At 42.1% G+C, this 27,994-nt stretch overlaps 1 protein-coding gene across 50 annotated transcripts; it reads left to right on the top strand.

The window, feature by feature from the left end:
• Positions 1–178: 178 nt before the first annotated feature.
• LOC134479837 (uncharacterized) lies at positions 179–18,608 on the top strand. Of its 50 annotated transcripts, XM_087559415.1 has the most exons (10): positions 179–324; positions 618–1,170; positions 10,898–11,057; positions 12,429–12,559; positions 13,228–13,411; positions 15,049–15,193; positions 16,328–16,517; positions 16,841–16,956; positions 17,610–17,722; positions 17,817–18,608. In XM_087559415.1, the coding sequence occupies exon 2, from the start codon at positions 676–678 to the stop codon at positions 1,102–1,104; it is 429 nt and encodes a 142-aa protein (XP_087415541.1). In that variant the 5' UTR covers positions 179–324; positions 618–675; the 3' UTR covers positions 1,105–1,170; positions 10,898–11,057; positions 12,429–12,559; positions 13,228–13,411; positions 15,049–15,193; positions 16,328–16,517; positions 16,841–16,956; positions 17,610–17,722; positions 17,817–18,608. The 50 variants fall into 50 exon arrangements, with proteins under 50 accessions (XP_087415541.1, XP_087415547.1, XP_087415525.1 ...); XM_087559421.1 differs by lacking the exon at positions 10,898–11,057; XM_087559399.1 differs by lacking the exon at positions 17,610–17,722.
• Positions 18,609–27,994: the final 9,386 nt, after the last annotated feature.

Raw genomic sequence — 27,994 nt, 5'->3', positions numbered from 1 at the left:
GGGGCTGCGCCCTGCTAAGCTGGCCTAGCAGAGCAGTGACCACAATGCCAGCGCCGAAGCCTGGACAGGTCCCCGCGGCCTGTAGTGGGCAGTGCGAAGCTCAGGAGGCAATGGCTGCGGGTACTTGGCAGTGGGCCTGGGCGCCGTCAGAAGCCGCCCTGGGCCTCCACCCAGCCCTGAGGGGGGACTGACGGGCCTGAGCAGAGCCCGGAGCCCGGCGCGACGCGTATCTCCGTGTCCCCTGCGCCGCGGAGTGGGCGCACGTGTCCCTCTCACCCTGCTGCGAGCCCGCGCCGGAGCCGGGTCTAAGGGGACGCGGCGCAGGTTGGTGAAGGAGGGGCCTGAGGAGAGGAGGCGCTCAGCGGTGAGCGCGGTGCCTGAGGGGACAAGGCGCCAGGCTGTGAGCCTGGGGCCTGAAGGGACGTGGCGCTCATCGGTGAGCTCCGGGCAGGGCCTGAGGGGACGTGGTGCGCGGCGGTGGGCGCCGGCACGCGCGTTCTTTTTGGCGCCCGCAGCGGCGCCTGTGCGGGGCGTGTTTTCCTTCCCCAGGTGCCCGCAGCCCGGGGCGCCTCCGCCCAAGCTGACTGCTCTCTCTTCTCTCTCTCCGATCCCGGCAGGCCCCCAGAGGTGATTCTGCCTGCATGACGTCCTCCGTTCCGGAGGCGAGCTCGCCGCATGCGCCACATCAGGATCAAAAATAGAAAGAAAAAAAAAGAAGAAAAGAAGAAGCGGAAGAAGCTGCGGAGGCGGCGGAGGCGGCAAGGAGGAGGGGCCTCGCGCAGCGATGGAGGAGGCAGCGGGGACGTGGGGACGCGACTTTGTGTAGGCGGGTCGTGGGGCGCCCATGGCGGAGTGTGGCCCGGGCGCCACAGGTGGGGCCCTGCCCACCTCCCCCGGCCGGGCCCTCAGCGCCAATGGCGCCCTGATAGCGGGAGCCCGAGAAGGCGCGGTAGCGCCAAGGGCGGTCGCCTTAGCCAAGGTCTGGCGCGCTATGACAGCGGCGGGGTTTCCCACAGAGACTACGGACTCGCAGTGTCGGGGGACAAAAGTCCGGGCCAGCCCTGCCAGGGAACCTCGAGGCATGGTGCTCTGGCCGACCCCTAGCCGGGTCGCTGGTCTGGTCCCCAGGGACAGCAAGCTGAGCGGCCTGTGAGCAGCAGCAGCGTCAAGGTAGGCAGGAGACTGGGCAGCATCCTTGTGCTCACTTTCCCCGCTCTGGGGAAGTGGTGGCAGAAGGAGGCGATGCAAAGTGAGCCAGTTGCTTAGGGGAAAGGAGGGTTCAGGGATGTTTGGAGTGCTGAAGCAAGGATTGGAAAGCCCATGGCCTTGGGGAAAGAATGGAGAGGTGATCTGGAATGTGCATGAGAGCTGTGCTCTGACATCCTCAGAGGAACTTGGAGCTGTCACCTCTCTCCAGATTGACTTGGAATTAAATGGCCTTGTACCTGCCAGGGTAGGACAGGCTTTTGAGAGGTAGCTTATCCTGGTGGCACACTCCCTGTAAGGTTTCTATTTTGTGTTAAAGGACAGGGATCGTGTGAAAATATCTTCTTAAAACCGCAGGCAATGAACATATATTATTTAATAGATTTCTTCTGATCTACCTTGTAATTGACTGCCCCTTGCAAATGATTACTTGGAGAAAGGGAACATAAACACAGATTTCCTTTTTTAGCCTCAAAAGCTCTGAGAGATTACAGTTCTGCATATTTTAATTCTTTCCTACCTGCTATAAGCAGGCCTCCAGATCAGCAAGTTCCTTTGGGATGGTTTTGCTTGGTTTTGTTTGTTTTCCATGGTGCTATTTAGAAAGCCATGACTTGTTTCATGAATTTTAAATTTCAAGAGGTGACACTCAGAGTTTATGGTGGTTTTCTTCAAATATTGCAGCTTAGTTGCAGTTGAAGTGGGAAAAGAAAGTTGATGAGCCAAGAAAAGTAGAGCCATGAGCCAGATCAACCATTTGGCTTCCTCAGATAGGGAGCAAGCATGGAATGTTGCTTTTTCAGAAACGAAGCGGGGTTTAGGATAGGTCAGTGAACAGTGTCTGGTGCTAACCTGTCCTTTTCGTGGCTGACAACCTTAGGAGACAGGTCAGAATGTGTCAACAGCACAGAGCTTGGCACTGGTGGTATTTGAACTCAGAAGTGCTCAGGAACTGTGAAAGTGTCTGTGTTATCATCCTGGAACCATCTAATGAAATAGACCACTTTGATGCTGTGTAAGAGGCTGTTGTGAAACTACATCTAGCCTTGTCATCCACTGCTTCAGTTTCTATGTGGACAGGGCACAGTTAAAGGGCTTAAAGATCAAGTACATTGCCTGTCTTTAAAGATCAAGTGTATCACTAACTTTTAAACCAAGAAGTGTAGTGTCTTTTTTTTGTTGTTGCTTGTGTAGTTTTTAGTGATGTATCTTTCCTCCTAGTACGTTGTTTGTTTCCATGAAAGTTGTTTTCAAGTATATATGATTATTGATTTACAGAGCTAGTCAATATTTCTGTTTTTATTGGTTAAATATTTGTGGTGAATTTGCATTGTGTTATCAGTAAAATGCTATGTGAAAGTTTTAGAGAATAGACCAGTTTGGGTAATTTTAACAACCTTTCCCCTCAAGCATTTTTGGTGACCTGTTTTCACATTTAAAAGTCTAGAATTTATTACCATTCAAAGCAGGATTAATAGGGAAGCCCAATGTACAGCGACGGTGTTGTTCCCTTTGACAGTTGTGGGAGCCAAGAAAGAAGTATGACTTGCCTATTTATGACTTACAAAATCAAGACTGAGTATCATTTCTGTAGAAGCACATGGAAAAAATGATGAATTTTTCAGAAATCACCAGCTGAGAAATGGTGGTGCTGCTTATATTGAATTCTGAGTTTCAGATATGTTTCATTTTTCTTTATTCCTTAATGAAGCTTTTTATCAACTTTTAATTCAACATTACACCCCTAGATGCACAGTGCTAGGATCATAGTAGGTGCTCAATAAATTACTTACCGCCGGGGCAGAGGAATGATAAGAAAGTATGTATTTTCTGTAAGTTTTGTTGGTCTCTGAAACAGTTGGTTTTAGGTTTACCAGTCATATCTTGGTATCTTGTTCCACATAAGACAACTTGACAGAATCCCCTTTCTGTCCATTATGTTCAACTTATTTTTGTCTTAACCATTCTTGAAAATCATGGAAGTAGTGTGGAAACTTGATTGTACCTGCAGTATAGCAAAAGAGGCCAGTCTAGATAGGTAAGCACTTATGTTTCTCCATGAACTGATGTCTTAAAACATCTAGATTTTAGGAATTTAGTGTTGTGTTTTCTAAAGATACATCATACAGCATAAAGATAACCTCGTAATAAAATAAAGGATCAAATTCCATAAAGCAATGATTACTGCCCAGCTATCTTGGCCATATGAGTAGCAGAAATTGTATTTCACTTTTTAAAAGAAATAACAAAATTGCTTAAACTTAAGCGGAGCCCATGGGAAAAGGTCCCAGTGGTGTTTCTCTTTGGTTTTTGTGCTCTTTCTAGAGAATGGCTTTAAGGAGTCAGTGCAGCCAGGTAGTCATGAGCCGATTGGTAAGCAATGTGCTAGGGTCCCGTAGGCCAGTGAGCCTGGCTGAAGAGCAGATGCTAGCCAGTGAGCCTGGCTGAAGAGCAGATGCTAGCCAGTGAGCCTGGTTGAAGAGCAGAGGCTAGCCAGTTAGCCCAGATTCTTTAAGGAATTATTGTGTTTCCTCTTTAAGGCCTTTTACTTGTTTACTTGTGTTGTCCTGTATTTCTTTCTTTTTTTTTTTTTTTGGTTCTTTTTTTCAGAGCTGGGGACCAAACCCAGGGCCTTGCGCTTCCTAGGTAAGCGCTCTACCGCTGAGCTAAATCCCCAGCCCCAATGTCCTGTATTTCTTTAAGGGAGTTTCTTATGTCTTTCTTAAAGTCCTCAGTCATCATAAAATGTAATTTTAAATCCAAATCTTGCTTTTTCGGTGTATTTGGATATCCAGTATTTGCTTTGCTGGGAGAACTGGGCTCTGGTGATGCCAAGGAGTATTGGTTTCTGTTGCTTAGGTTCATGTACTTGCCTCGCCATCAGGATGTCTCTGGTGTTCTCTTGTCTTACTGTCTCTGACAGCGGCTTGACTCTTCTGTAGGCCTGTGTGTCAGCACTCCTGTAGACTTGCTTTCTTTTAGCCGGATCTGTGAACATAAAGGTGCTCCTGAGTTTGTGAGACCTGAAAACCTGGTGGATTTCTTGGCACAGAAGAGTAGATCATACCTCTGCTCTCAGGTATGTAGGCACTCCTGGTGACTGGATTTTAGCTCTCCGCCCAGGCAGAAACTGGAAGGGTTCTGCCCCTGACTGCTCCTAGGTCCCTTTGCTCAGGGAGCATAGATGGTACTAGGCAATTTCCTCTTGGTTCAAGAATGTGGGCAGAGAGTATATCCAAATTACAAAATCAGGAATGAAAAGGGAGACCTGACAAAAGAATCTGAGGAAATTAAAAAAACTCATCAGATTCTACTACAAAAACCTATATTCAACAAAACTGGAAAATGTGGAGGAAATGGACAATTTTTCTAGACAGATACAAGGCACCACAGTTAAATCCAGAACAAATAAACCATCTAAACAACCCCATAACTCCTAAAGAAAAAGAAGCAGTTATTAAAAGTCTCCCATCCAAAAAGACCCACGACCAGATGGGTTTAGTGCAGAATTCTATCAGACCTTCATAGAAGACCTCATACCAATAGTATCCAAACTATTCCACAAATTCGAAACAGAGGGAGCACTATCAAATTCCTTCTACAAAGCCATAATTACTCTTTTATCTAAACCACACAAAGATACAACAAAGATAGAGAACTTAAGACCAATTTCCTTTATGTATATTGATGCAAAGATACTCAATAAAATTCTTGCAAACCGAATCAAAGAACATGTCAAGAGGATCATCCATCAAGATCAAGTAGGCTTCATCACAGGGATGCAGGGATAGTTTTATATACAGAAATCCATCAACGAAATCCACCATATAAACAAACTCAAAGGAAAAACCACACGATTATTTTATTAGATGCTGAGAAATCGTTTGACAAAATTCAACACCCTTTCATGAATAAAGTCCTGGAAAGATCAAGAATTCAAGGCCCATATCTAAACACAGTAAAAGCAAATTATGGCAAACCAGTACCTAACATCAAACTAAATTGGGAGAAACTTGAAGCAATTCCACTAAAATCCGGGACTAGACAAGGCTGCCTACTGTCTCCCTACTTATTCAATACAGTACTTGAAGTCCTAACCAGAGCAATCAGAAAATGAAAGGAGGTCAAAGGGATACAAATTGGGTGGGAAGAAGTCAAAATACTAATATTTGAACATGATATGGTAGTATACTTAAGTGACCCCAAGAGTTCCACCAGAGAACTACTTAACGTGATCAACAACTTCAGCAAAGTGTCAGGGTATAAAATTAACTCAAACAATTCAGTAGCCTTCCTCTACTCAAAGGATAAACAGGCTGAGAAAGAAATTAGGGAAATGACACCCTTCACAATAGTCCCAAATAATGTAAAATATCTTGCTATTACTTTAACCAAGAAAATGAAAGATCTGTATGATGAGAACTTAAAGTTTCTGAAGAAAGAAATTGAAAAAGATCTCTGAAGATGGAAAGATCTCCCATGCTCATGGATTGGCAGGATGAATATGGTAAAAATGGCCATTTTGCCTAAAGCAATCTACAGATTCAGTGTCATCCCCATCAAAATTCCTATGCAATTCTTTAAAGAGGTAGAAAGAGCAATTTGCAGGTTCATTCGGAATAACATAAAACCCACGATAGCAAAAACTATACTCAACAATAAAAGAACTTCTGGGGGAATCACCATCCCTGCCTTCAAGCAGTATTACAGAGCAATAGTTTGTATGGTATTGGCACAAAGGCAGGCAGATCAGTGGAACAGAATTGAAGACCCAGAAATGAACCCACACACCTATGGTCATTTGATCTTTGACAAAGTAGCTAAAACCATCCAATGGAAGAAAGATAGAATTTTCAACAAATGGTGCTGGTTCGACTGGAGGTCAGCATGTAGAAGAATGCAAGTTGACCCATTCTTATCACCCTGTACAAAGCTTAAGTCCAAGTGGATCTAGGGCCTCCACATCAAACCAGATACACTCAAACTAATAGGAAAAAAAGTGGGGGAAGAGTCTCGAACACATGGACACTGGAGAAAATTTCCTGAACAAAAGACCAATGGCTTATGCTTTAAGATCAAGAATCGACAAATGGGACCTCATAAAACTGCAAAGCTTCTGTAAGGCAAAGGACACTGTCATAAGGACAAAATGGCAACCAACAGATTGGGAAAAAAATCTTCACCAATCCTGCATCTTATAGAAGGCTAATATCCAAAATATACACAGAACACAAGAAGTCAGACTCTAGAGAGCCAAATAACCCTATTAAAAAATAGAGTACATAGCTAAACGAAACATTCTCAGCTGAGGAATATCGAATGGCTGATAAGCACCTAAAGAAATGTTCCACATCCTTAGTAATCAAGGAAATGCAAATCATAACAACCCTGTGGTTCTACCTCACACCAGTCAGAATGGCTAAGATCAAAAACTCAGGTAACAACAGATGCTGGCGAGGATGTGGAGAAAGAGGAACACTCCTCCATTGTTGCTGGCATTGCAAACTGGTACAACCACTCTGGAAATCAGTCTGGAGGTTCCTCAAAAAATTGGACACTCTTCTACCTGAGCACCCAGCTATACCTCTCCTGGGCATGTACCCATAAGATGCTCCAACATACAATAAAGACACATACTCTGCTCTATTCATAGCAGCCTTATTTATAATAGTCAGAAGCTGGAAAGAACCCAGATGCCCTTCAACAGATGAATAGATTTGAAAAATGTTGTATGTCTACACAATGGAGTACTACTCAGCTATGAAAAACAATGACTACATGAAATTCATAGGCAAATGGAAAGAACTAGAAAATATCATCTTCAGTGAGGTAACCCAATCACAGAATAACACACATGGTATGCACTCATTGATAAGTGGATATTAGCCCAAAACCTCGAATTACCCAAGATGCAATCTACAGACATCAGGAAGCTCAAGAAGAAGGATGACCAAAATGTGGATGCTTCTACTCCTTAAAAGGGGGAACAAGAATATCCATAGGAGGGGATATGGAGGCCAAGTTTAAAACAGAGACTAAAGGAACGACCGTTCAGAGCCTGCTCAGCACATGCCCCCCCCATATATGTGTGTGTGTGTGTGTGTGTGTGTGTGTGTGTGTTTGTGTGTGTGTGTGTGTGTGTGTGTGTGTGTGTGTGTGTAAGTATGTATATCCACCAAAACTAGATAAGATTGATGAAGCTAAAAAGTGCTTGCTGGAAGGGTCCAGATATAGATCTCTCCTGAGAGATACATCAGGGTATGTCAAATAAAGAGGTCAGTGCTAGCAGCAAACCACTGAACTGAGAACAGGACCCCACTTGTGGAAATTAGAGGAAGGATTGAGAGAGCTGAAGGTGCTTGCAATTCCATAAGAACAACAATGCCAACCAACTAAACCAATAGCAAAAGACTATACATGGACTGACCCAGGGCTCCACCTGCATATGTAGGAGAGAATAGCCTTCTTGGGGCACCAGTGGAAGGGAAGCCCTTGGTGCTGACAAGGTTGGACCCTCAGTGCAGGGGAATGTCGGGGAGTTGTAAGGGGAGTGGTTTGGGAGACTGTCCATATCGGGGAGGGAGACAGGATGGGGGCTTATGGACTGGAAACCAGGTAAGAGAATAATATTTGAAATGTAAATAAAGAAATATATCTATGAAAAAAACTAAAATTAAAAAAACAAGATAAAAATTACTAAGAAGCAATCAAAAAAAGAAAATGTGAACAAAAAAAGAAATTTTAGGATTTGGAGAAAGATGAATGCCATGTATATTATATAATATAACTATATTACCACGATCCACACTTTAATATACTTGAGAACAACTGCGTCTGTTTTTGTTTTGTTTGTTTGTTTTTTAAATAGTTAATGGAAATACAGTCCCTTCCTGTCTGTGAGACTAGGGATCCAGATGTAGTGGAATTCATTATTTGTTGAGTCCCGAACCTTTGAGCCTGCTTCTAGCACAGCTTAAGGCAAGGAAACAGAGCAAGGTAATATCTAAGCCAGTGACCAAACGATCTGGAGTAACAATTACAGGTGAAATTCTTCTTTGTAAATGAGAGGAGAGCTATAAAGGATACCTTTTAGATTTAAAACAAATGAAATGTACCCACCAAAAATCCAATAAAAAAGTTAAAATTAAAAAAAAAACTAGGAAATACAAAAGATTCGGGTGCAATTCCACAATCATGATGTGTTTCTTCTGTGATAGCATACAGGTTAACTTACTTCTCTATGACTGTTTTCTTATTTGAAAGTAAGTAATGGGATCATCTATGGAGTGGTTGGTAAGAACAAAAGCTTTGCCTAACTTGAATAATAGGTCCCTCCAGAGCATGTGCTTAACAGTCTAGGTACAGAGAAATTTGCTGAGGGGACTAAAAACAAAACCAAACATAAAACAGGAACAACAATGATTTAACAAAATTCTGCATGCTGGAATTGAAGGCATGTTGCAACTTTAATCAGGTTTGTAGGTATTTCTAATAAACAAACAAAGAAATAAAAATCGTATTACACTTCTAGCAGTTGCATCCAAGAGAGAGAGAGAGCTGTGAGGTAGTGTGTGCTGCTACTTTCCACAGATACACCTGGGCCTCAGGCCTGCCCTCAGTGAGCTGGACCTAAAAGCAGCCTAGTTGAAATTCCTGCTGCCATGGCAGGATTCTGCAAGAACATTTTCCTTTGACAACAAGGGGCCTTTGTGGAGGAGACTTCTTGGTGGGTTCTCAAGGACTCTGAATGTCTTATTCTACAAAGAGAAGCCAAGCCAGGACTTTTAGCAAGGCCAGCCAGTTGTTTGGGGAAGTCTCTGGTCCTGTGGCAGAGGGTGAGGAATGGTTGAAAAAATGTCGGCTCTGCTGAGAGCAAAGGATAACCTTCTAGAACTATGACCTCCTAATTCAGGACATTCCACTCCCTGCCCATCCTCCTGATTCTTATGTTTGCTACGAGTAAAAGATCCTGGTGCAGCCCCAATATTCTCATGCCTAGACTTGGAAATTCAGGAAGAATGATATTTGAGAAGTAATGGCTATGTGGTTACAATGTAGTAACACAGGGTCCAGGCTGACGTTTGCTTACTGATGTCCCATTTAATTGTCTTTTTATATTTGAGAAAGGGAGGATGTCCAACTTAATATATAAAAGAGACATAAAGTTATAATTTTATATATGCCCTGTAGTTGATCCCTACGATCCCAAGAAAAGGGAGTGATTATTTCAAAAAGTAGGATTATAGACCATTGATTTTGTGAAATACATAGATGTGTATATGGAAACAATGCCAGCTGTCTAGGACTGCACATTAAGCAAATATTACCAGGTTTTATATAGCCAAATGTATAGGAGAAAGCTATTGGCCTCTAGAAAACAGGGAAAACCTTGGGATTCAAAATTTATGTCACATGCGTTGTCTCAGGTGGTAGATTTATTTTTAAGAAAAATCTCCCTTATCCATGCTCCCTAGAGATTTGGGTGCTAACAAAAATCTCTTATCAATTCAGGGTTGTAACCAACTCTTCCCATTAAGAGAATTGATGACTTCCAATGAAGCAGAGAGAAATATCTAGCTTTGGAGTAGAGGTTGTCAAAGGGTTTTCCCTGAGTCACATGAGAGACTGCAGGGAAAGGCCCCTACAGAAACTGATCAATTTGCGGAGAGCTAGTTAGCAGGTAGGCCACAGAACCTCGCAGTAACATCATCAGTAAGCCTTTCCTAGGAAAATCTCTTGTCTCTAAGACAGCACTAGAATCTTCTGGGATGTCACCAGTGTTGTGGTGACACCAACTGCCTTTGGCATATTCCTTCAGTTCCCTTTGGGTTCACAAACAGGCATGTTTCGCCAGCTGCTCAGGCTAGTTCGAAAAGAGAGTAGAGATCAAGGAGAGACCAGAAAAAGGCAGAAGGATGCAGACCTCCTGTCTAGTAAAAAAGGAAGAATGAAATCGTTCTGGGGAAGGCTTGGTGAGTCCAGGGCAGAGTTGGGGAACATCCTTGAGGAGATAGGTTTGAGACGTTCCTTCCAGGAGTAGGCCTTGCAACAAAGAACCTTGGGATTTCTCAATGACAGACCAAGAGTCCAGAGTTCTGATGATTAGTTTGACAGAGAGCCAAGAATTGGCAAGCCTGCAGCTTTTTTTCTGGGAGCTTTGTAATTTCGAGTGCCAATACATGCCAGGAGGAGGCATGATGAGATTAACAATGTGACCATTCATGGTTGGGAGTTGAAGCACTTCATCCTCTAGATTACTGTAGGTTACATAAGTCTCTGATGATAAGAACAAGGAAGGATGCACCCCTAGTCATGAACTAAGATCTCAGACACTTTGGGTTTGAACACACTCATTAGAGATTGATGGTTCTAAGCATTAGGAACTCCAGGATTTACCTGTACCACATCTGATATGAGATGACAATGTCCCATGTCTGGATGTCTGAGGCAGCTTATGGCTTTCAGGGCAAGGGGTCCTCTAATAGTGAGTGTGACTTATGTATGGCAGTGAAGATTGGGAAGAAGGACATAGCTTAAGAGTCCAGTTTGAAGAAAGCTTTTCTGCTATTTCAGGGAATCATATAGTCTCCAGCCTTTCCATTTCCTCAACCTCCTTTCTGGGACTCAGAATGGTCTTTTCCTCCCCTGGGCCATCAAATATGCAATTTCACTTGTGTTTATCTATCTACAGGTTTCGGTAGGAAGGCATCATCCTGAAATGATATCAGTAAGCAAGAGAAGCGTCTAAAGAAATTGGAAGAACTAAAATTTGAAACCCAGAAGTGTAAATTCCAGAGGGATGTACTTTCTCAAATCCTGGACCTTTATATCTATGATGATTGGGACTATAGGTAGTCATTATGCCCAGTCACCTGTTCACTGTCTTGTGCTCTCTCTGCTAACCCAAGATTTCTTTACATCAAGAGAGTTTTTCACTCCTCATCCTGGATTTCAAAGAGCCTTGGCAGGTGTGGCCTGTTGAGATAAGCTAGGTGCTGTGGGCTTAGGGTCAAGCTCTTTTGTACTTGAGCCTGAGGTGCTTGGAGTTGGATTGGTTCTGTCAACAGCTGGAAGGACCTGGTCACATTTGCTGCATCTAGGAGTGTGAATGAAATGCCTGCATGTCATCACTCTTTTACCCTGAATCTGTTCATTGTTCACTGATTCTAAGGCACCTCCCTGGATATAGTTGGCATTCTAATTGTACTTAAATATGGGTTGGTATACATGTATGTGAAAGTATTTGTGAGTGTTTTGCTCAGGATCAGGACATCTGGGGACCTTTGATGGGCTCTGAGGATTTGTTTGATGAACAGTTTATAGGTCATGATAGTGATGAGTCTGTGGAGGCCCACATTGATCAATAGAGCACTTTGCACCTTCTATTTACCTTGGTGGAAGATAGGACTCTCTGGAGGGAAGGAGATGTTATAAATCCTCTGCCCTGTCAAAAGTATTTATGCCCTCTGGGAATTCATGTAACGATAGGAAACAATGATTGAGAATCCCTGCTTTCAAAACAAAAGAAATGTCATTGCCACTTTCTGTTGGACCTAAGGTTGTGGCACAAACTTGAGGAAACTTCTTACAGAACTAGTCAATGCCTTCATGCTCACCTGGCCAACTCTTGAAGGTCAGCTCCCTCCAATTGGTACCCTGGCTCTATTGTCCTGTACCCAGGATAATAAGTTTAATCAGCACCAATAGGACCCAGTTCAAAGGAGCAAGTCTGTGATATATACTGGCTTTAAGTAATATAATACAGAGAACAGTCTGATTTCACCTATTTTTTGCCCGATTTGAACTTTATTTATTTTTTTACTTTTCATTTTTTTAGCTATCTATGAATGGTTTATTGTGACCTAGAAACAGTCGCTTTGGAAACAAACCCTTGATACTTGTAATTCCCAAGCAGGCAGTTCTCAGGCTCTGCCCACTCCTATACAGAGAGTCTGCAGAGCCATATCTCCCCAGGTTCTTAAGGAGTTCTTATTTCAAAATAATTGTTTGCTGATTTGCATAGAAATATTTTCTATGGAAGAATCATGCTTGGGGTTTCACTGTTGTGTTTTTGCTCTGGTCTTAGAGATTACCACATGCTTCCCTCACCCCCATTCCTTAAATTTTAATTTTTTATTGGATATTTTTTATTTACATTTCATCTAATTCTGAGTTCATGAGCTCAGATGGTTATTTTTTCCATGGGCCATGCCCTACCACAGGCTGGATGTTGAATTGCCTATACTTCAATCTGAACGTGGGATGAGAATGATGGCTGTGCATTAAATGAACAACTCAATATGTGACGCCATGGAGAAGTACAAGGAGCTCATACAAGAGAACAATTCCTACAGTGAGTCACTGACAGAGATGAAACCCCAGCACTTGGCAGGGAATGCTTCTGTCCAGCTATGACTTTGAACAAAAGTCAGGGCTCTGGTTCTGCAGTGTCTAACTCTTAACAGGAAGCCTGCCTCGTGGCAAGGGTCTTGGATTTGTAACTCTTGGACTTAGTTGTTCTACATGTGAAGAGTGTAGAAAACCCTCCGATTGTTATTTTTACCCATTAAGGATTCTCTAGATAGAAAAGATTTGCACCATGGTGGGAATATCAATCAACTCTGAACCTCTAGGACTCTGACATGAGATTTAAAGATTTATGATCCATGAGAAACACATGGAAAGATTGTATAGCTACTGGGTCTTCTATCACCCTCAGAGGGGATTTGCCCTCTACCTGCAGGTGGTTTTAGCATACCATGGACATATAAGCTCCCATATGTACCATTTCTTCTTCCTTGATTTATATAAACACTCAGTGTCAGGATTTTCAGAAGTACTTTGATTCATATTGAATTTGGACTCTGGATTTGACTGCCTTTAATTGGTGCTGACTTGTATAGTGTGGCTCTACTCTGGGGATGTTGGAGGATGAGGACCCTTGAAGGGATGATTGTACTTGCAGGAGAGACAGGCAGATAGAAGCTGGCTGGTATTTACCATTTTTTGTTTATGGTTCAGCATCAGGCACTTCCAGCTCCTGCGTGAACGGACTCCATAGAAGAACAATATAAAGATTTTGCTGTATGAGAACAAAAAACTGATGGTGGAGCAGACTGTTCTGCCAGCATCCTGTGTGGAGGCAAAGAGGTTCTGTGAAGAGGCCGGAATGAACATCTGTGTCCCCAGAGCCAAGCAGTTGCAGGTAGGATTAGACCTCAAGGTCAGGTTGCCCTCATGTCTAACCATAAACATAGACAAACGAATGTAACTGTCCATTGACTTATCCATGTACTGACCTATGTCTCATCCAAGTGTTCATTTATGTGATCGTTTACAAGGCTTTCTGTTGGGGTAGCCTTTTTGAAGAAACTGCATATTTGGAAGGCAAATGCCCCTGCTATTCTAGAATCTGCAGTTTATTACGGGAGATAGGCTGACTACATCACAGCACTACATGCCTTTATGTGTGGAGGAGGGTGCTATGTGGGAGCCCCTCTTTAGACTAGCACAGAGCTTTGAGGGATGAGGCAAATGCCTGTAGTTCATTTGCTTTACAGGGATCTTGTGAGATTCCAGGAAGTAAGTAGTTTGCAAGGAGGAGAGCCTGGTGGAAATGCCAAATAAATGGTTCTCATTGTAATCTTTTGGTGCCTTTTGTTCTTTCTATCCCCTTTTCCCTATATATGAAGATGGTCTCTTCATGCTTCATACATCTTGGGTACCTGACAGAACCTGAGTAGCAGCATGTCAGTCCTATTTTGTTTAAGTGCTGCTGGACATTTCATATCTGCATCTTATACTCTGAAGTTGGTTAGAAGAGCAGGGATGTGGAAAGGGTTTCAAAAGGTGAGGATAGGCATGAGAGATTTGAGACTTCAAGAACAAAGTTCTCCATATATACCCCACATTCTGACCAAGAAGAGTGCTATCTAGGCCTTTTTATTCCTCTAGGGAAAATTAGCTGAGTTAGTGATTCTCTCTTAAAATACCTGCTTTGAATAATCTATATTATGATCTTCCTCCAGCATGATGGAATCTTCATTGTTTTCTGCCGACTTATGGTTTTTCGTGTGTGTGTGTGTGTGTGTGTGTGTGTGTGTGTGTGTGTGTGTGTGTGTGTATGCATTGCTGTGGTGACCTGTAATTTGTGGGTATTCAGGGAGGCCAGTTAATGACATACAATTTTGTCCAGTCATTCTCTAACTTAGTCCTTTGAGCCTAGGTCTCTCAACAAACCTAAATCTTCCTGTTTTGTGCTGGTCAGCAGTCTTTGCATCACCTGTCCAGTTCCAGGTGTTGCCACCTCTGTTATTTGTCTCAACACATTCTGAATAGCTAAACCATTCAGCTATTTTAAAAGTAAGGATTAGATTTTGTCACTTTACCTTAATAGAGGTATCCCCCTGGAAGATTCTGGTCTGTCTTATTGCCTTAACCATGATCGTGCATGGAATCCTATAGTGCATCCCTCTGCTGACATTGCTTTGCTGACTATATCATGGGCATGGCATTCTTCAGGATACATTCCCTCTCAGTGTTGTACAGGGTGCAGCATTTCAGCAAAGTCACTGTAGCCTTTTCTTTTGCCTCCTTCTGACTGATGTTGAGGTTGTTTTAATATCACATGAATTATAATGTGATGAAAAGTCCCTGGGTACTGACCATGAGTCACTGTCTTCTTCTGATGCTTCCAAGGTCTTCTATGAGGGAAGCAGGGTAGTTTTAGTGAGGGGCCTATGATGAGTCAACATGGAGCTTGCTGGAGGCTTTTCTTCTGTCTTGGGAATTTGGTGATGTGTTGTTTAGTTTATCTGTGCAGAGTTTGTAACTTACTTGTAGGTCCAGCAAGTATCTGCATAGCAAGATTTCCTGAAGTGGAAATGAGTACAGGCCAGGGCAGCACAGCCTGCTTGACTGTAAGAGACTTGTACATAACATAGCTCCCACTAATTCTTCATTCAACAGAAAACCTGCTGGATAAAAGGTATGTTTTCCTTAGTGTGTGTGTGTTTGTGTGTGTGTGTGTGTGTGTGTGTGTGTGTGTGAATGTGTGTGTGTGCATGTGTGTGTATTTGTGTTTTAGTTTGTGCAAAAATATAACTGTGTTGCCTATTTCCAAGTTTACTGAGAAAACCACTCTGAGAGTTCACTTTGCGTCATGAAACATCAAATACAGCAGCCCAATCATTTTGGCCTCTCCTCCTAGCTCTGTACAGCAAAAGGACACAAAAGCACTTGTAAAGTTCAATTTTAACGGTATTAGGGGCAAACCTACCAATCTGCATTGAAATCCTTTGGAGCACATTAAAGGAATGGAGTACATGGAGGTAAGGGGGAGGCTTCTCTATAAAATCCATGAGTTTATATTCCTTCTTTGTCCTTTGTGAATTGTGAAAGCCCACTGAAAGGTTATGTCACTCACTGTGTCTTCTCCAAGCTTGTTTTACACATTGCCTGCTCCCATTTCTTTCCAGCTACCTTGGCACAGTACAACTTCACCTTGGAGTCTGGCTTGGATTGTATTCACTGAGAAATTGAGTTGCATGGAGTTGTATTGGCATCCAGCAGAAGCCCCATAGCTGTGCTGTGGTTCAAGAACAGGGCAGGTTCAGGAGCGGCTTTAGATGCACAAATAACCTAAAGCATCCCCTGTGTTATCTGTGTAGCATTCTGCAAGGGCTGTTAGTCAACATCATTTTCTCTGAGTTAAAGTCAGCCTCAGTGGGGGATAGGAGGAATGAGGATCTTAAGACAGGTCTGGTAGTGTAAGAACAGGTAGGCCTATGAGAAGCCATGTACAGAAATTGGAACAGAAGTTTTAGTTGACCCAAAGATTACAGAACAAGGAGTAGGTGTCAACAGAGCAACTAGGGCTCATCAGTGCTGTGGTAGTCCCCGAGCAGCCCTGAAGGAGAATCTGTCCAGACGTCCATCAGCTAAGGGAGTGAAAATGTACTATACGGTGGGGCCATTCCATGCATTATGACTCAGTGTAAGATAATCCATGCAAGCATTTACTTACTTACTCAAAATATCTGTGACACAATCACATTATGGGGAGAAAAACTGTTCATTTGTATCCTGGGTATGGAGATTTCCTATGATTCTGTTCCAATAGCCTTGGGCACGAAGTCATTCAAGTTAAGGTAAAGAGAGCTGCTATTAGAAGAAGCTGCACACTTTGGGGGCAAGCCTGAAACAGTGGCCAAGAACAGAGTCTAATCCACCACCAACATATGATCCTTTGCTGGGAAACAAGCCTGCTCTACACAGCCTTGGGAACGAGCTAAGCCAGATTGGGGAATAAGGCAAGGACCATGATTCTATGTTGGTTTATGGGAGGACAGCACAACACTGACTGAGTTGTTTATAGGCTATAGGCTATGCCTGCTATGTACATATCCCACTCAACATTTGTTTTTATGCCTTCAGAGAATCCTGGGGGGTCTTTATATTAAGGATTACCTCAGAAAGTAAACACTTGACTGCAATGTACTATGCTTATATTGTGTGAACACACATGTGTTCTGTGTTTGGGAGTGTGTATTAGTGTTTCTGTGTGTCTGTGTGTGTTTGTATGTGCACACAGGTATGCATGCCTCCACTGACATTACACTCATCTAATGACCAGAATAAGGAAGGATTAGAGGAAACAATGCAGGACACTCTGAAGCAGAGAGAACTGATCACCCAGGAAAGTGACTTGGGAGAAACAGTGTAGAAGAATTGTGACATCTTTGAGATCAGGTAGGAACATAGGCTGGCAGAAGCCAGTTGGGTTTCCTGTCCTATATAACTATCCTTTGTGGGTGACTGACCACCTACATGGTTTCAGCCTCAGTCAGCTAAAGAACTACTCAGAGTATTATTCTGGTACAGTTTATATGGATTTTGTCCATGATGCAATATATGTGATCTTCAAGATTTCTTGGTATTTTCTACTTCTTCTTTCTCTTACCTCTGTGGTAAACTCTGAGAACATTTTCTTTTCTGTTCTCTCACAAATTGCCTTACAATGACTATACACATACAGGGGTTCTGTTCTGTTTGTACACCACCATCACCTTTAATGCTCAGTGTGTACACTGGGAAGATTTACACGGAGCCCATTCTCAGTGATTACAGGATGTATGCAGTGCCCATGGTTTTGATGTGAGATGGTTTCTCTGTGTATTTACAGATACAGTGGTTACAAATGGAACCTAGGCAGGTTCCTTCCTGCAAAAATAATCTGAACCTTCACTTCAATTCTGAGCAGGTTCTCCATAAGACATCCACATGGTATTCTAGGTTGCTCATATCTCTCTTGAACTCAGATTCAGACATAGCCACAATGTTGTTATTCAATATAATATACCTGGACCAGTGACAAAATATGCTCATTTTTCTTTTGATTCCAGTACTGTGCATAGTCCACAGTTCGATTTCTAGCTGTTTTTAAAAGCTGATATATAAATCGAAGCCCATTTACTCTATGACACTTGGGGATGCAGGAAATGACCTCAGTTGACAGGTAATGCTGGATTGTCCAACCGAATAGAGCTGACGTAAGAGGGAGAGCTGAATCAACAAACCCTCACTAATCCTTTTTTCCCTTGCTCTGCTAGGTCTAAAATTCTCCAGCGAAACTCGAACATGGCATAGACCAGAACAAGATCTCCCTTGGAGAGCAGTGCCACAGGAGGAGTCTAAGTGTGCACAACAAATACACCACTATTACATCGCATCCTTAATATCCATAGCAGTTGTGGGCTGCATTTTCCTACTTTAGTTTGATTTCTTTGGATTGAATAGGCCATACTTTCATCTCGGCTCTCCCGAGCAAGCGTGCACATTTGAAGAAGCGTGCACAGAGAAGAGCTGATGCACATCAATCGAGAACTGCTGAGCATCCAGGAAGAGTGTGCACATGTACATTTGTACTTGTCCTGAAGGGTCACCCAGAAGAGTTTCATGGAGATCAGTCCACAACATTGGAAAAACTTTGAGTCAAAGACTGTCATATGTTTTATACTCAGTATTGGATGGCTTTGTCCTTCATACCCTCACTCCAACAAGGCAGACCTACTTACATTCCCCTTGAAAAGATTATTACCATCAGTAACTGCTTGTCTACTGTGTTTCCAAGGCAAGTCATTGGCTATAAGTCAATTCTGCAAACGAGCATCAAAAGAATGCTTAGGACAATTCCTCTGTTTACATTTTGGTTTGACTTTTGATTACTTTGGTTATTTGGTTTTCCTTATATTCATTTGAAGTTTTGTTATTTATTCATTGTTGTTTTGTTCATTCATTTGATTTGCTATTTTGATAAGGATACAAACTGTATATATTGACTACCTGCATCTGGATACTATTGATGTATTCTGGTGAATAAAAGAGTGATCTCAAACTCTCAACTCTTAAGAACCTTCTTTATTGAGGTGTGGTTTCACCATCTGATGTCCCACGGCTATCAGGCAGGGATGGATCTCTGCATTCTCATGGGGACTGGGCATCATAATTACTTCCCAGTTAGACTGAGATACAAAGGCAATTATACTTTCACTTTAGACTGTGTTTCCAACTCTGTGAATTCCAAGTTCATCATGCAAAAATTACCCAATGTATATACTTGTTTTTAAATATTTAGTTACCACTAAATTATACTCTTCTGTGGATGAGAATGTTAAACAAATTAATGGGATAAACATCAAATTTTCTATAATATCTCCCAGGAAATATAAACATTGTATAAGGGAGATGAAAGCAATCAGGAAACCTGCACCAAAATCCCGTGGTGGAGAGTGCTGAACACCCAGAAATGCGGACAATCCTGAGATCACAGGACACACCGCCCCTTCCGCCCAACTCTTCCCACATCCCTGGCCCAAGAGTAAACTGCATAGTGCCTCTGGATATAGGAATGTAGGAGCAGTCAGTGGCAGGAACCTGCTTGGTCCAGCATGGGCCCAGAACTGAATCGGGCCCAGAGCATATTTGAAGAAAACCAGAGGCATACAATTCTGTGTCTCCTGATTGTGGCATTTTTCAAATTTAAGCTCTAAATGCCATGTTGTTGTTGTTCTTTTTTTTAATTGGATATTTTTCATTTCCATTCCAAATGTTATTCACTTTCCTGGTTTCCCAGAAATAAGCTCCAATGCCACCCGTCCCATTCTTCTATAATGGTATTCCGTTCCCCATCCACCCACTTTCCCAACTCTCTGGCATTCCCCAAACTGAGGGTCCAGCCTTGACAAGACCCAGGGCTTCTCCTTCCATTCGTGTGCAAGGAGACCATCCTCTGCTTCATATGCAGTTGAAGCCATGGGACGGTCCATGTATAGTCATTGGGTAGTGGTTTAGTCTCTGGGAGTTCTGCTTGGCTGGCATTGTTGTTTTGATGGGGTTGCAAGTCCCTTCAGCTCTTTCAATCTTTCTGTAATTCCTCCAACTTGGATCCAGTTCTCAGTTCAATGGTTTGCTGCTAGCATTTGCCTCTTTATTTGACATGCTCTGGCTGTGCCTCTCAGGAGACATCTATATCCGGTTTCTGTCAGCCTGCACTTCTTAGCTTCATCCATCTTATCTAGCTTGGAGGCTGTATATGTATGGGCCAAATATGGGGTAGACTCTGAATGACCATTCCTTCAGGCTCTGTTCTAAAGAATAGAATACCTCTCCTATGGTTAATCTTCCCCTTTTAAAGAAGGAGTGAAGCATCAGAATTTTGGTTATCCATGAGTTTCATGTGGTCTGTGCATCTTGGGTAATTTGAGCATTTGGGCTAATATCCACTTATCAATGAGTACATGTCATGTGAGTTTTTCCATGATTGGGTTACCTCACTCAGGATGATATTTTCTACTTCATTCCATTTGTCTATGAATTTCATGAAGTCAATGTTTTTGATAGCTCAGTAGTACTCCATTGTGTAGATGTACCACATTTTCTGTATCCATTCCTCTGTTGAAGGGTATCTGGGATCTTTCCAGCTTCTGGCTATTATAAATAAGGCTGCTATGTCCCTAGTGGAGTATGTGCCTTGTTGTATGTTGGAGCATCTTTTGGGTATATGCCCAAGTGTGGTATAGCTGGGTCCTCAGGTAGTACAATGTCTAATTTTCTGAGGAACCTCCAGACTGATTTCCAGAATGTTTGTACCAGTCTGCAGTCCCACCAACAATGGAGGAGATTCCTCTTGCTCCACATCCTTGCCAGCATTTGCTGTCACCTGAGATCTTGAACTTAGCCATTCTGATGGGTGTGAGGTGGCATCTCAGGGTTGTTTTGATTTGCATTTCCCTGATGACTAAGGATGTAGAGCATTTCTTTAGTTACTTCTTAGCCATTCCATACTCCTGAGCTGAGAATTCTTTGTTTACCTCTGTATCCCGTTTTTTAATAGGGTTATTAGGCTCTCTGGAGTCTAACTTCTAGAGTTCTTTGCAACTTTGGATATTAGCCCTCTGTCAGATGTAGGATCGGTAATGATCTTTTCCCAATCTGTTGGTTGCCAATTTGTCCTTATGACAGTGTCCTTTGTCTTACAGAAGCTTAGCAGTTTTACCAGGTCTCATTTATCGATTCTTGATGTTAGAGCATAAGCCATTGGTGTTTTGTTCAGGACATTTTCATCACTGCCCATGTGATTGAGACTCTTCCCCACTTTTTTGTTTCTTCTATTACTATGAGTGTATCTGGATTGATGTATAGATCTTGATCCACCTGTACTTAAACTTTGTACAGGAGGATAAGAATGGATTGATTTGCATTCTTCCACATCCTGTCCCCCAGTTGAACCAGCACCATTTGTTGAAAATGCTATTTTTTCCATTGGATGATTTTAGCTCCTTTTTCAAAAATCAAGTGACCACAGATGTGTTGGTTCATTTCTGGTTCCTCAATTCTATTCCACTGGTCTACCTGCCTGTCTCTGTACCAGTATAATACAGGCTTTGTCACTATGGCTGTGTAATACTGCTTGAGGTCAGGGAATGCTCATTCCCCCAGAAATTCTTTTATTGTTGCAGGTAGTTTTTGCTAGGTTTCACTATCCTGGCTTTTTTTTGTTCCAAATGAATTTGCAAATTGCTCTTTCTATCTCTATAAAGAATTGAGTAGGAATTTTAATGGGGATGGCATTGAATCTGTAGATTCCTTTTGGCAAAATGGCCATTTTTACTATATTCATCCTGCCAATCAATGAGCATGGGAGATCTTTCCATCTGCTGAGATTTTCTTCAATTTCTTTCTTCAGAGACTTGAAGTCCTTGTCATACAGTTCTTTCACTTGCTTTGTTAAAGTCACACCAAGATATTTTATATTAGTTGGAACTACTGTGAGGGGTGTCATTTTCCTAATTTGTCTCTCAGCCTGTTTATCCTTTGAGTAGCAGAAGGCTAGAGATTTGTTTGAGTTAAATTTATAAGCCGACACTTTGCCGAAGTTGTTGATCAGGTTAAGTAGTTCTCCGGTGGAACCTTTGGGATCACTTAAGTATACTATCATATCATCTTCAAATATTGACATTTTGATTTCTTCCCTTTGAGCTCCTTTCACTGTCTGACTGCTCTGGCTAGAATTTTGAGTACTATATTGAATAAGTAGGGAGACAGTGGGCAACCTTGTCTACTCCCTGATTTTAGTGGGATTGCTTCACGTTTCTCTCCATTTAGTTTGATGTTAGTTACTGGTTTGCTGCATAGTGTTTAGATATGGACCGTGAATTCCTAATCTTTCCAGGATTTTTATCATAAAGGGGTGTTGAATTTTGTCAAATGCTTTCTCAACATCTAGTGAAGTGATCATGTGGTTCTTATCTTTGTGTTTGTTTATATAATGGATTAACATTGATGGATTTCTGTATATTTAACCATCCCTGCGTCCCTGGGATGAAGCCTACTTGATCATGATGGATGATCATTTTGATGTGCTCTTCGATTTGGTTTGCAAGAATTTTATTGAGTATTTTTGCATGAGTATTCATAAGGAAAATTGGTCCTAAGTTCTCTTTCTTTGTTGGGTCTTTGTGTGGTTTAAGTATAAGAGTAATTGTGGCTTCACAGGAGGAATTTGGTAGTGCTCCATCTGTTTCTATTTTGTGAAATAATTTGGACAGTATCGGTATGAGGACTTCTGTGAAGGTCTGATAGAATTCTGCACTAAACCCTGAACTGCTTTTGGATGGGAGACTTCTAATAACTGCTTCTATTTCTTTAGGAGTTATGGGGTTGTTTAGATTTTTTTTGTTGTTCCTGATTTAACTTTGGTACCTGGTATCTGTCTAGAAAATTGTCCGTTTCCTCCACATTTTCTAGTTTTGTTGAATATAGGCTTTTTTAGTAGGATCTGATGATTTTTTTTTAATTCCCTCAGACTCTGTTGTTATATCTCCTTTTCCATACCTGATTTTGTTAATTTGGATAAATGCTCTGTGATCTCTGGTTAGTCTGGCTACACGTTTATTTATTTTGTTGATTTTCTCAAAGAACCAGCTAATGGTTCTGTTGATTCGTTATATAGTCCTTTTCGTTTCAACTTGGTTGTTTTCAGCCGTGAGTTTTATTATTTCCTGCCTTCTACTCCTCTTGGGTTCATTTATTTCTTTTTGTTCTAGAATCTATAGATGTGCTCTCAAGCTGCTGACATATGCTCTCTCCCATTTCTCTTTGCAGGCACTCAGAGCTATGAGTTTTCGTCTTAGCACTGCTTTCTTTGTGCCCCATAAGTTTGGGTATGTTGTATCTTCATTTTCATTTAATTTCTTTCTTTATTCCTTCCTTGACCAAGTTGTCATCGAGTAGAGGGTTGTTCAACTTCCATGTATATGTCGGATTTCTGTCGTTCTTGTCGTTATTGAAGACCAGCCTTAGTCGGTGGTGGTCTGATAGGATGCATGGGACTATTTCTACCTTCTTATATTTTTTGAGGCCTGTTTTATGACCAATTATGTGGTCAATTTTGGAGAAGGTATCATGCGGTGCTGAGAAAAATGTATATCCTTTTGCTTTTAGGGTGGAATATTCTATAAATATCTGTTAAATCCATTGGTTCATAACTTCTGTTACTTTCTCTATGTCTCTGTTTAATATCTATTTTCACAATCTGTCCATTGATGAGAGTTGGGTGTTGAAATCTCCTACCATTATTGTGTGAGGTGAAATGTGTGCTTTGAGCTTTAGTAAGGTTTCTTTTATGAATGTAGGTGCCCTTGTATTTGGAGCATAGATATTTAGGATTGAGAGTTCATCTTGGTGGATTTTTCCTTTGATGAATATGAGGTGTTACCTTTTTAATGACTTTTGATTGGAAGAAAATTTTATTTGATCTTAGAATGGCAACCCCAGCTTGTTTCTTCAGGCCATTTGCTTGGAAAGTTGTTTCCAGCCATTTACACTGAGGTAACGTCTGTCTTTGTCTCTGAAGTGTGTTTCCTGTATGCAGCAGAATGCTGGGTCCTTTTTATATATCCAGTCTGTATGTCTATGTCTTTTTATTGGGGAATTGAGTCCGTTGATGTTCAGAGATATTAAGGAATAGTGATTGTCGCTTCCTGTTGTTTTCATTGTTAGAGGTGGAATTATGGTTGTGTGTCTCTCTTTTGGTTTCATTGCAAGGAGTTTATATTCTTCCTTTCTCTATGGCATAGTTTCTCTCCTTGTGTTGGAGTTTTCCATCTATTATCCTTCATAGGTCTGGACTTGTAGAAAGATATTGTGTAAATTTGGTTTTGTCATGGAATATCTTGCTTTCTCCCTCTATGTTAATTGAGAGTTTTGCTGGGTATAGTAGGCTAGGCTCGCATTTTTATTCTGTCAGGGTCTGTATGACATCTGTCCGGGATCTTCTGACTTTCATAGTCTCTGGTAAGAAGTCTGGTGTAATTCTGATAGTTCTGCATTTATATGTCACTTGCCCTTTTCGCCTTACTGTTTTTAATATCATTTCTTCTTTTGTGTATTTGGTGTTTTAACTATTATGTGACTGGAGGAATTTCTCTTCTAGTCCAATCTATTTCGAGTTCTGTATGCTTCTTATACCATTGTGGGCATCTCTTTCTTTAGGTTAGGGAAGTTTTCTTCTATAATTCTCTTGAATATATTTACTGGCCCTTTACGTTGGGATTCTTCACTCTCTTTTCTACCTATTATCCTTAGGTTTGATCTTCTCACTGTTTCCTGGACTTCCTGGATGTTTTAGGCTAGGAGCTTTTGCGTTTTTACATTATCTTTGATGGTTGTGTCGATGTTTTCTATGGTGATTTTTGTATCTATGGCTCCTTGTCTCTTCCTTGGGTTTACTGTATCCAGGGTTGTCTCCCTTTGTGTTTTCTTTATTGTTTCTGGATGGTTTTGGTCAATTCCTTCACCTGTTTGGTTGTGTTTTCCTGTAATTCTTTCAGGCGTTTTTGTGTTTCATCTGTAAGGGCTTCTACTTGTTTACTTGTGTTGTCCTGCATTTCTTTAAGGGAGCTATTCATGTCCTTCTTAAAGTCCTCCATCTATAGCATAAAGTGTGATTTTTAAATCAAGTCTTGTTTTTCCAGTGTGTTTGGCTATTCAGTATTTTATTTGGTGGGAGAACTAGGCTCTGATGATGGCAAGTAGTCTTGGTTTCTGTTGCTTAGGTTCCTGTGCTTGCCTCTAGCTGTTGGGTTATCTCTGGTGTTTGCTTGAATTGTTGTTTCTGAGAGTGGCTTCACCCTCCTGTAGGCCTCTGTGTCTGCACTCCCAACGAACTGTTTTCCTGTTTTCTTTCAGCCTTTTCTGAGAACAGGTGCTCTGATCTCCTGTGTGTGGGCAATCCTAGTGACTCTCTTACATCTCTAGGCGGGGGCAGGAATCACAAGAATTCTGCCTCTGATTTCTCCTTGGTCCTTGCACCCAGGGGGCACAGTTGGCACTAGGCGATTCTCTCTTGGGCAGAGGGAATGTTGGAATGTTGTCATCACTGATTTCTCAGGAGTCTCCACACTTCTCAGGGTCCAGCTCTCTCTCCCATGGGATTTAGCTGCAGGGAACTCTGCTTCTTAGTATTAAAAACAAAGCAAAACAAAACCACAAAGATGTGGGTTTATTGTGCACATTAGCAGGTCCAAACAGGAAAACTCACAAAAGTATATATACCATTTACAATAGCAACTCCCAATATAAAGAATTTGAAAAACCATGCCTGCTCCAAGTTGGCTGACATAGGACAATATAACATTGCCTCCTTCAAGCCTTTACCTTTGCCACCATTTAACAGTGGCAACTAAGAAGTCGCAAAATTTAATAGTTGAAATACATAGTGATTATTCTGCACAGTGTCCCTGCCACCCACCTTGACTTACAGAACCCCTTCAGGATTTCTTGCCCATTAATTAAGTAAGTAGGGAAGGAGTTGAGGAGATCATGCTCTAGCAACATATCCCCCAGAATACTGCATTTTGCCAAGAGTTCAATGTGTTTTAAGCCAAATCCTACTGGAATAGATAGTGATGGTTATTTTCCAGTAAATATGGAGTGAAAAATAATTTTTACCCCAATCTGACGTATAATCTCACGGTTTAGGGACACAACTGCTATACACTTGACAACTATAGCAATCACCCAGAACATCTGCATAAAGCCTGTGACCGTTGGCCACATGAGGATGAGTGTCTTTCAAAGATCACTATGATTCTTGGTAAGACTTTCCCATAATTTGTGACTTGGCTTCCCACAAACATGATCCAGTTGTCTAGAATCTCCTCCTTTTTAAGTGTCTCATCCTTGTTTTTGTCTGGCTCATACACCAGATGCTGGGCCTCAGCCTGTGCATGGTCATCATCGTGAGGGAGGAGCCAATGGTGAGTCTCGTTCTTGTCCAACTTCCCATCCTTGTTCAGATCATGGAAATCATTGAACTGCCCCTATTCTGACAAAACCCAGTCTGGCTCAGGGCCATTGTCCTCACGGGAAAATCATGTCCATGATGTACTCATCCTAGTTCACAAACCATCTCTGTTCTTGCTGATATCCTCCAGGGTTTCCAGAAGTACAATCTCCTTCATACGTTCGAACTACTCTGGGTGCAGAAAGGCAGTGAACTCCTCCTGAGGAGCTCTCAGGTTGCAATGAAAGTCTGAAGCATTAAATCTCCTCTCATCCTGTGGCAGAATCTTTTTAAACGTGTGATGATCAGAGCTATCTTGGAATTCAGCATGGTTTCCCAGGCAGTAGCCATAAGTGGCCTGCTTTTTTCTTCCCAGGAGATCTTTTCATCTATGTCACTATCATAATCGTTCCAGACTTTATCCACATTATCGTAGATGTGTCTTTTCTCTACCTGATTGATTCAAACTTTCAGCTCCTCAGTAGTAACAAGGCCATCTCCTCACTGTCAATTGGATCAATAGTTTTCCCCAGCCTCTCCTTGCTCTAGTCTGGGCTTAGCTGATCGAAGGTCTTGGAGTCCTTGCCCAGGAAGACCTCTTGATCATACTGGAAGCTCTGGTTGTTTTCAGACTGCCACTCCCTCAGCTCCTAATCTGACTGAACCAAGCGCTCTTTGCACACCATGTGCTTGGCAGGCATCACCAGCACCAGTACCAGCAACAGCCCTAGGGCAAGTCCCAGGCAGACACCGCCTGCCATGAGCAAAGGGAGGCAGCCGGGCAGTGGGGCCTGGGAAAGCTGCAGCCTCTGTCCCCTGCCCAACAAGGGCTTTTGTTACATTTCAAATGTCATCCTCTTTCCTGATTTCCCATCCATAAAACCCCCACCACTCTCCCCCTTCTTCTGTGAGAGTTTTCCACTCTAAATCGGTGAATTCTTTCTGTAAGACAGCATTATTTCACACTATTTGGAAACTGAGTCTGAGTGTTCCTGTCAGGGTTTGAGGTGGAGAAGAGCTATTCTCTGCCCTGGAAAAGTGGGTCCAAATACTTGGCAGATTCCTAGACAGGCAACAACACAAAAGGCCACGTTTTCTTAGCACATCACACTGGTGAGGCTAGTGAGATGGCTCAGGAAGTAAAGGCACTTGTCATCATGCCTGACAGCCTGAGTTCCATCCCTGGACTCTGCATGGCAGATGGTAAGAATGGCTTCTTTAACATTCTTCTAACCTCTAAATTATGTGCTCCAGCACAAGCATATGCACAGAAATGTGGGCATGTGTGCTCAACACACACACACACACACACACACACACACACACACACACACACACACACACACACACACACACATTTAAAAATCAACAATAATAAAATTCAGCGCAACCCTTCCCTCAACGAAAACTCATCCTAACTGGAGTCTTAGAACTCAGGGTTTTCAAAGGTAAATTGAAGAGAGCCTCATCTCTGGAAATGGAGCTCAACAAAGACATGTGACTTACAGGTTTCCAACTCATCTTCTCTCCTCAGGTTCAAACAGAAATTTCCAGGCCCTGGCTCAGTTCTTCTTGAGTTCAAGATAATATACTAGCAAGAATCAGAGGCATGGGGCTAACATAATTCCTTTTTCAAAGAAGGAAATAATTAATGCAGTGATAACTAATTTTCTAGGGGAGGAAATAATACAGTAAGTATTGATGTAAAATCATTTTACACTAAATTATACATGAAAACTTTAAAACTTAAAACAAACTTTTCAAGGAGATCTTACACTTGTGGTAGTGTTATGAACCAGAGATTTCCAATTGGAAGAACACCCAGGACCAGCCAGAGGACAAGTCGGAGCAGGATCTGGAAGCCCAGGACAGGTGCCTTGCAAATGAGTCAGCCTGCATGGGACAGCACATTAGTTGACCAGGTAGCTGACTACACTCAATGGC

This window comes from Rattus norvegicus, chromosome 7 (assembly GCF_021556685.1).
Source record: "Rattus norvegicus strain SHRSP/BbbUtx chromosome 7, alternate assembly SHRSP_T2T, whole genome shotgun sequence".
Taxonomy (NCBI): domain Eukaryota; kingdom Metazoa; phylum Chordata; class Mammalia; order Rodentia; family Muridae; genus Rattus; species Rattus norvegicus.
The sequence above is the reverse complement of the archived record's forward strand: the minus strand, read 5'-3'. Positions and strand labels throughout refer to the sequence as shown.